Source organism: Solanum dulcamara, chromosome 7 (assembly GCF_947179165.1).
Source record: "Solanum dulcamara chromosome 7, daSolDulc1.2, whole genome shotgun sequence".
NCBI lineage: Eukaryota > Viridiplantae > Streptophyta > Magnoliopsida > Solanales > Solanaceae > Solanum > Solanum dulcamara.
The window spans coordinates 6,464,441-6,473,599 of NC_077243.1; the positions used below are offsets into that span (position 1 = coordinate 6,464,441).

Sequence of the window (9,159 nt, forward strand, 5' to 3'; positions counted from 1 at the left end):
ATCATTTATTAATTTCAATCAATATCTACCAATTTACTTATTAACGTGGTCAAACAACACAATTAAATAATATTTTTATCTATTAATAAATAACCAGACTATTCCTTTTTGATAATTTATTTTTAATGCAATTAATGTATTATTCTGGCACATATTGTTATTGTTTTGTTGTTGATTGTTATAAATTATGTTATAAGTTTTTTTTAACGGAACATATTTATTATAAAATGATAATAAAAACTTATGAGTATTTTTAATAATTTTAATTTTATGGATATAAAATAATATCTTTTAAAACTGTCAAATATTATTAAAAAAATTATAACCAAACATGTAATAAAAATTTCATCAAAAATTAACTTGGCAAGAATATTTGAAAATTTAGATCCCGAACAAAATGAGAACACATTGACAAAAAGTGAGAAATGTCCCCATTGAGTAGCATAATAGGAAAAGTACTCCAAATTCAGATCAAATCTTTATTGAGTATCTTTTACTAAAATAATAAATTGATACCATCAACCCCAAAAGGGGTCTATTTATAGTCCAAAACTCCTCAGCACTTTGCATCACTCACTCTCCTCTTACACAAACACTTCACTCACAAAAAAAAATACTCTTTTTTCTTTTGCTTTCTGTTGAGCAAAATCAGCAATGGCAAAGCTTGTTTCTTTTTTCCTTTTGGCCCTTATTGCCATTTCCATGGTTGCAACCACTGTTCTGGCTGCAGATGCCCAGTACCACCTTGATCGTGTAAGTTTCTTCTTCTTCTTCTTCTTTTTTTTTCCAATTATTTGTTCACATTTTTCTCCTGTGACTTTGTTTCTTTTATTCTAACAATTTTGCTTATGAATCCAGGCAAGGTATGGTCCAGGGAGCTTGAAGCCAACACGTAAGCTTCTTCTTTTTTTCTCTGATTTCATTACATTTAACTACAAATAAAGAACTCAATTTTAGTCTAAGATCATTAAAATATTGAGATGAAAATAGTGTCAGGAATCTTTGTCTGGCTGGAATATTTACAATTCGTTCTCAGAATAAAAAATTCGGCAACTCCTAAGTATTGTTAACCAGATGCTTAACTACAGTTATTAAGTGATTAATAGCCTCCGGTTGAGGGAATGTTCCAGCATTTTACACTTAAATATTCATCATATTAATCTCTTTTCACATTTATTCAGTAGCGATAAAAATGGAAATAAATAATTAATTATATCTTAATTTTTTAAAATGATAATTATTTTGAGATAATTATTTTTAGCAAGCATAACTATTTAAAAGGGAGTTATTGTTTATTCCCATTACCCTGTGTCCTAATTTAAGTCACTTATTTTTGATCACTCTGACAAAAACTGTATTTAATCAAACTAAATCACTTAAATAAGAAGTTATGATAATTCGGAGTAATGTTATAGCTGCAACCTACCCTACCCTAACTGCTAAAGTTAAGCGCCACAATAGCCTCGAATTCCAGAAACTAGCTCAGTTTCCTTACAAATTTGTCTAATTTAACCAATTTCGAGAACCACCTGTCCCTTTCCTCTGACCTTATTTGACCGGTCAATTTTTACACTATGACCCTAATTTAATAAGTTATATTTTCTTCGTTTTAATTTATATAACACTATTTGATTTTTTGATAAAATTAAATAAAAAACTAATTGACTGTAATACTAAAAAGAAATTACTAATTAAATATTGTTGAACAACAGAATGCCTGCCACAATGTACAAGAAGATGTAGCAAGACACAGTACCACAAGCCATGCATGTTCTTTTGCCAGAAATGCTGTAAGACATGCCTATGTGTTCCTCCTGGTTTCTATGGAAACAAAGGTGTTTGCCCCTGCTACAACAACTGGAAGACCAAAGAAGGAGGACCAAAGTGCCCTTAATTTTTTAACCACATTGTTACTCTAGTTTGTCACCCCAAGTTTAACTGATATTGTTGTTTGTTGGTCTTCTTGATCATATTATTATTATTACTACTACTATTATTTTGTCTGAATTAAGAGGTCATTAGTTGTATGACCTTTTTTTATTTGTGTTAAAAAGTGTTATCTTTTACTCTATGTATGTATTGCTCCTTTGGGCTAGAATACTTTTGTATTGCCCGATATGAGAGCTGCTTGACCAATTCTTCTGTTGGTCTATTGTTATGTTTCTCTTTTCTAATGTAACAATCTTGTCCAGATTCTTTTGGTCTATTGTTATGTTTTACTCAATAGAATGTGTAACTGCAGAAAATATTCAAGATCTCGAATTAATTGGTGTATATTTGAGCTATATTAATACTGGGTATTTATAAGTTTCCCTCTTTAAGTGGTCTTAACATTAGTAGGTGGTCATTTGTTGGGGCCACTTGCGGGTAAATTTGGGGGTGAAAACTGATTGCCCATAAATTCATAATTGATACTCCCTGCCTCTAGATATTTTATGTGATTAATTTTGACTTCGATATGAAATTTCAAAAAAAAAAGAAAAGTATTTTGATAATTGTAGTGGAAAATAAGTATTCGTTTCGTTTCAATTTATTTAACATAAGAATAGAAGATTTTTTAATTTTGTGTTTTTAAATTAAAAGTATGTCAAATATATTTGTTAAAAAAAGAAAAGAATTATTTTTTTAAACCAATCAAAAAGTAAAATAAAGTTAAACAAATTGAAACGGTGTGATTACTTATAGAGCTCAATTTCAATTACTCAGTGGTCTGTCCGAAACCAAGTGAGACCATGATCATGTTGTTTTAAAGATTGAAAATTAAAAAATATATTTTTTTTTAAAAACACTGAACATAAAATAAAAGTACTAACAGAGACAGCCGACACTTGCCAAAATCACTACTAATTTCAAGTTTCAGAGCAGGTATTTTCTTTCCTTTTCTTATTAAGCTCTGGAAAAAAATATAGTGATGTGTTCAGTCCACATCATTTACCGTATCATTTATTTTTCATTAAACATCTTATTTAATTAATACTTAATTAATTAAAAAAAACATGAGTGAATTTGAAGGAAAAAAGGTAGAATAAATAATTTACTTTCAAAGAAAAAAAATATTAATTCACTATAGGATTAATATTTAAAATCAGATGGAGTTGATATTTATAAAGATTTTTCTAGATGGCGCCAAATGATAAACTAGTGACAGTGGCAGTAATTGCATGAGCTAATATAATGAGTCTTCTCTGATACAGCAATATTCTTCTTCGTTTGTCTCGTTTTGGTGACTCTAGGTGAACCTACCATTATTTTGTCCATCAAATTAGGTTAATACTACATAAATCAACAATTTGTTTACCCCCATCTACTCATAGTTTACCTTGATAAGTCATAAAATCTCTCAGATATATGTTGACTCAAAATAATATATGTAGTTATATAAAAAATATTTAATTGAAAAATTTAAGAGATTATCAAATATATTCGTAAATGTACATTATGTCCGTATTACCGCTTCATTATTCCGAGGATTTTTTTATTATTATTTTGGAAATACAAGAAAGATTAAGAAACGGTTTCTCAAATGTTGTGTTAAGTTATGGGTTTACAGCAAACAACTTATTTCTTCTAATGAATCATTTCATTGGACCGTAGAAAAGCAAATTGACTGCATAAGCCTCCACCGACTCACTTCTCCACCAGCTAAGTTTAGTGATTTGCAGATTTCTAGAGGATGCATATCTGAGCATTGACTAAAGGGGAAATATTAAATTAACTGGAATTAAAGGAAACTTAGGAAATACTTCTATACTAAAATATAGTCAAGTCCAGTAACTGTTTTACTATTATTATGGAATTAGGTTTCATCAGGATCAACATGTCTAAGTACGAATTCCGAGCTTTAGCAGGTACACACTCACTTTCTACTTTTAGCAGCCTTGTTCTTTGTTTTTTTTCCCCACCCTTTCTTGAATATTGATTAATCTTGATGACCCAAAAATGAAAAAGATTGGATTTTGAATTCTTATTTTTCTTTTTGCCTCGTGTTCTTGATGACCCAAATATGAAAAAGATTTGATTTTGAATACTCCAGTCTATTTTTTATTTTTGCCTTTGTGTTCTTGATGACCCAAATGAGAAAGATTGGATTCTTTTTCTTCAGCTGACATAGTTATCTTTTTATGTGCCTTTTTCGTTTGGAATTTCAGTTGCTTTTGTTCTATTTTATCTTTGATATTTGCAGGTAAATAGGAGTATTAGTTTCCTCTGCAGTGTAAGAGCAGGAATTTGCGGTAAAAGAATCAAAGTTTTATGGTTTGAATAGCTAAATTTGGGGCTGAAATTCGCCGTTTTACCAACTTATGCACTACCTTGGAAGTATCTGAAAGTTGTTGAAAAGGGATTATTCTGGTTTTGTGGATAAATTATTGTCCACAATGTGTTTGATTCCTGATAAAAGCATGTTACCTTCAAGATTTCTCTTCTGTCTAATAGTCATTTCTGTTTTCCTTTTGATAGTTTCTTTACTGTCCCTTTTTCAATTTGCTGACAATTCTTTTATGCCCCAATCAGTTTTTAGTTTAGTTCTTGTTAATGATACTTCAGTTTACTTGACCTCAAATAGTGGGGAATCTAAAGCTGTTATCTTGCCTTCTGAAACTTCGCATGAACAAATACTGAAACCCCAAGAGTTAGCTTGTGAAACTTCCAGTTTCAGCAACGATTCCGGTGGATTAGGAATTGGGAAATCTTGTGGCCCAGAACAAGCTCTTCTTAGAGTGTATATGTATGACTTACCCCCTGAATTTCACTTTGGGCTATTAGGTGGGAAAGGAAATAAGGATGAAACATGGCCTAGTGTTAGTAACCCGAGCCAAATACCCTCGTACCCTGGGGGCTTAAATTTACAGCACAGCATTGAATATTGGCTTACTCTTGACCTTCTATCCTCAAACACCCCAAATATTAATAGACCGTGCACTGCTGTCAGAGTACCGAATTCAAGTGAAGCAGATGTAATCTTTGTGCCCTTCTTTTCATCGTTGAGTTACAATAGGCATTCTAAGGTTCAAGGGAAGAAAAAATTCAGTCTCAATAGAATACTGCAAGATAAACTGGTAGAATTCTTAAAAGGCAGAGACGAGTGGGAGCTAAAGGGCGGAAATGATCATCTGATCGTAGCTCACCACCCTAATAGTATGTTGGATGCAAGAAAGAAGCTTGGTTCGGCCATGTTTGTACTTGCAGATTTTGGAAGGTATGGAGCCGAAATAGCAAACATTGAAAAGGATGTGATTGCTCCTTACAAACATATGGTCCAGACAATAGGTGCTGGCAGCTCGCCCTCATTCAGACAACGAGATACATTAGTTTACTTCCAAGGGGCAATTTATAGAAAAGATGTAAGTTTCACAACTGCTTTTACCTGCAATTGATGAGTTAACTAACTTGTTAATGATATTGCTATTTCCCATGACATTAAAGTTATGCTTTAATTTAACTATAAGGTAGCTTGCATTAGTTTGTGAGGCCCCAGGTATTTAGTATTTGTTGCAGGGAAAGTTGAACATGAGAGCTAGATGAAGTTTTCTCATGTCTTTGTAATGAAATGGGTCCAAATCGAAGAAGTGAGTATTCATATAACTGAATTCTACTATCTTGGAATTGAGGTGTAGTTATTGTTTGTTATCGAAAGTAGTTTCAACCTATGTTTGCTCACAAATATCAGTGTGAAAGAATGGTAGATAGTTGTTACATAACCGCAGCTTTTCCTTTTCAGACAATGTAAAGTGTATATTTTTGGCTGTTTTATACTTGGAAGGAATCACTGTGAAAACCAGTTTAGGAGACTTATGTGTTACTCCTTGCGGAAGCAAATTCCTTTTAACTAATATGAAGTACCTGTCAGTAAGAATTATCACAAAATGGAAGAATCCCTTGGTTTCCACAGCCTATTTACCCTCTTTAGAAAAACTAGAGAATATACGAATCCTAGCCGTATTTTTCCAACACATGTAATAGTATATTTATAGGCAATCGTTTGAGGGTTACTGTGGAGGATTAACTAATGGGTTAATAAGCCAATTAGCTTCCCTTATGGGTCGACTAGATCCAATATCATGTGCTTGTTCCCCATGCTAGTTAATTGATTTGGGTTTTTCCTTTGTATGCTGAGCAAGTTTGTTAACCTATAGCATGCACTATTATACATGCTTATTCCGAGACAGGTGAAACTATTTCTTTAAGTCCCTCCATCTTTTTCTTCAAGTATGATATATCTAGTAGAGTTCTGAACCCTATCCAGCATTCATAAGTTCTTAACATTTAGGTATCACAAGGACATAATAGATCCCACAGAAATGTAATAGAGGAATCCCAGATTAAGTGCAGTTGGTATTGTTACTATGGACGAAAAAGAAATGGAAAACTGAAGCTAACGAAGAGTACTATGGTTAGGATGATTTAATGGCCCCTTATGTTGATTGTGAATTGTTAAGTAAAAAACTGAAAATTCCCTGTTTATGTCATTTGAAGCTCGAAAAGAGAATATTGAAGTGATAGATCTCTTTTGTTGCTCATTTAATACCAGGGTGGAGAGATACGTCAAGAATTATACTACCTTCTCAAAGATGAAAAAGATGTACACTTCACATTTGGAAGTATCCAAGCGAATGGTGTCAGGGATGCTGGAAAAGGAATGTCCTCGTCCAAATTCTGCCTGAATATTGCTGGAGACACTCCATCTTCAAATCGTCTCTTTGATGCCATTGCTAGGCACTGTGTTCCGGTAATAATTAGCGATGAAATTGAGCTTCCATTCGAAGATATTCTTGATTACTCAGAGTTTTGTGTGTTTGTCCATTCATCTGATGCTGTAAAGAAGGGGTACCTTCTGAACTTTCTTAGAGGAATGAAAGAAGATCAGTGGACCAAAATGTGGGAAAGGATAAAGGTGCTCAGCAAACATTTTGAATATCAATATCCATCTCAAACTAATGATGCAGTTGATATGATTTGGCAGGCAGTTTCAAGAAAGGTATCATATATACACCTGAAGGATCACCGTAACAACAGATACCACAGGTCACAGCTTTTCCTCAAAGAGCAGAATTTGTGATTACTTATGTGAAATTTCAAACAATCATCCTGTAGTCCTTCTAGGAGATCAGAAACCAGGTTGAGCTGGATTCTCTACTTTACGGTATGAATATGTTTTTGCAGTAACCAATTTTCAAAACAATTTGTAAATTCTTTTCATTTATGATTGCAAGCACAGAGTTATTCCTGTATCAAAGTTAGCAAATCAGAAATAATAAAGATGAAAATAAAAAACAGTATCCAAGTCCACAGAATTCATTGTGTGCCCTTGAGGAATTTAATCCCCTCACTGTACCTGAGGTTGTGGATTATTTCTTTTCAAGATAAAAAAATAAACTATTAAACAACTAGCATTATCTTAAATTTCAATAATTTCAGCGAACTCAAAAGCCAGCAACAAATTCACACAAAGACTCAACATTGTTTGTAAGAAAATATATATGTAGAAGAATGAGAAATTCGATGTTTAAAAATGAAAGGAAAATCCTCTATTAATAGACAACAAATGGTAGTGTGAATAGGTGCTTATTGTGGCTTATCGAAAAAGTCACAACCCTTTACAAAAGTCACAACCTTTCAGAAAAATCGCAACTCTTCAAAAAAGTCACAACTTTTTTTGAAAAAGTCACAATCTTTTGAAACGGTCACAACCTTTCGGAATGATCACAACCCTTAGGTCACAACCTTTTATTTTCTATTCACACCTTTAAAACTCAACATGTACCACTCTCCTTTTTAACCACCAGGATTTCCCCCAGACATACGTGGAATTGTTAATTGTACAACACAAATGACAAAACATGATACACTGTCTAACCCTAACATGTATAGTAAAAGAAAACTAAAAAGAGGAAGTCTTGAGGCAGAAGATTGCAGTCAACAGAGAGAAAATTCCATTTCATCGTACATGCATGAAGTACTGGTGTTCAAAGATAACATGCTATCTATATGGTCAGAAAATATTAAAACAATCTGTTGTGTATGACAATGAGCATTAAAATCCTGATGTCTTTCTGTGGTTCTAGCTTTACATAACACATGAAGTTGCTGCTTTCAGTAAAGACTGCTACTCAAACAAATGCTAGTGATCAGTGTCGCGAACCTAAAAAGAGCGTCTGAGGACCTAGAATTTCCCCACCATCCTCAAGTTTCACTTAGAAAAGTGCAAAAGAAAGCAACTGTTTTTTTTCCATCTTCATGAATCTTGAAACGTTCATCCATGCACACTTGCTTTGGACACACTGTCAACATTTATTATGGATTGGATCTGATCCTCTTTTCACTCTTCTTTTGTTTGATTGATTTGGATCAAAGGTCATCGAAGGTGCAGGTGCTATATTGAGCTCTGTATGCATGTCCTGCACGACAGCAGCCTTTAGAATCCGAGAACTTCTCAGATGAAATAAGTTGGCTTCTCCCCATCTTAGAGCAAGATCAATACTTCTGAGAGCAGAAACTTTCTCTGGTTGAATTGACAAGAACCCGATACAAAGAATTAAGACCATCACCTTACAGGAAGGACACAACATTTTTCTGCACTTTGGTCCAACAGAAGGAAAAAAAAAGTGTTTACTTGGCCAAGATTATGATGAGAAAATGAGAGACTTGTCTGAGGCTACACTCTGCATATCCAACACCAAGTGCCTGTACATATAAACTTGTGTTTCATCTTTTATGGGATTTGCAAGAATAAAGTTAACAGTAAAGCAGGGGAGGGTCCCAAGACAAAACATCTATAGAAGTTTAAGATTCACTTCAATCATAAGCCTGCCAAATGCTGCAAGCAATATAAGGCTGTTGTAGAAGAAACTGACAGGTTTGAATAAAAGTGAAGTTGGAACACCATTCTTTAGGCCAAGAATCTATACATTTGTTCCCTACATCCCTTTCATGCTTTTCCCTTTTGGACCAAACAATGCAATGACCAGATCTTTCTTATTGAATATTATGCCAACTCAGCTGCCAAGTCATCTAATGATAATCACCTTATCTTGAACCTCTAAACCATTTTAACATCAGGGAATTGATATTGGCTTTGTTTTACAACAGTTTTGATCACCTGTTACAAGAAAAAATGATTAATTTCAAGTATAATCACTGAACTTTATTCACTTAAATACA

The 9,159-nt window shown here is 33.3% G+C and overlaps 2 protein-coding genes across 3 annotated transcripts; both read left to right on the plus strand.

The window, feature by feature from the left end:
• The first annotated feature begins 571 nt into the window (after positions 1–571).
• LOC129896311 (gibberellin-regulated protein 6) lies at positions 572–2,246 on the plus strand. Its single transcript, XM_055972173.1, has 3 exons — positions 572–753; positions 859–892; positions 1,713–2,246. Exons 1-3 carry the CDS (start codon positions 655–657, stop codon positions 1,892–1,894), a joined length of 315 nt encoding a protein of 104 aa, XP_055828148.1. The 5' UTR covers positions 572–654; the 3' UTR covers positions 1,895–2,246.
• Positions 2,247–3,512: 1,266 nt separating this feature from the next.
• LOC129896299 (probable arabinosyltransferase ARAD1) lies at positions 3,513–8,949 on the plus strand. Of its 2 annotated transcripts, XR_008767941.1 has the most exons (4): positions 3,513–3,848; positions 4,184–5,342; positions 6,530–7,141; positions 8,353–8,949. XR_008767941.1 is itself a non-coding variant. In XM_055972158.1 (3 exons), exons 2-3 carry the CDS (start codon positions 4,377–4,379, stop codon positions 7,055–7,057), a joined length of 1,494 nt encoding a protein of 497 aa, XP_055828133.1. In that variant the 5' UTR covers positions 3,513–3,848; positions 4,184–4,376; the 3' UTR covers positions 7,058–7,164. The 2 variants fall into 2 exon arrangements, 1 of the variants encoding a protein (XP_055828133.1); XM_055972158.1 differs by lacking the exon at positions 8,353–8,949 and having other exon boundaries at positions 6,530–7,164.
• The last annotated feature ends 210 nt before the right edge of the window (positions 8,950–9,159 follow it).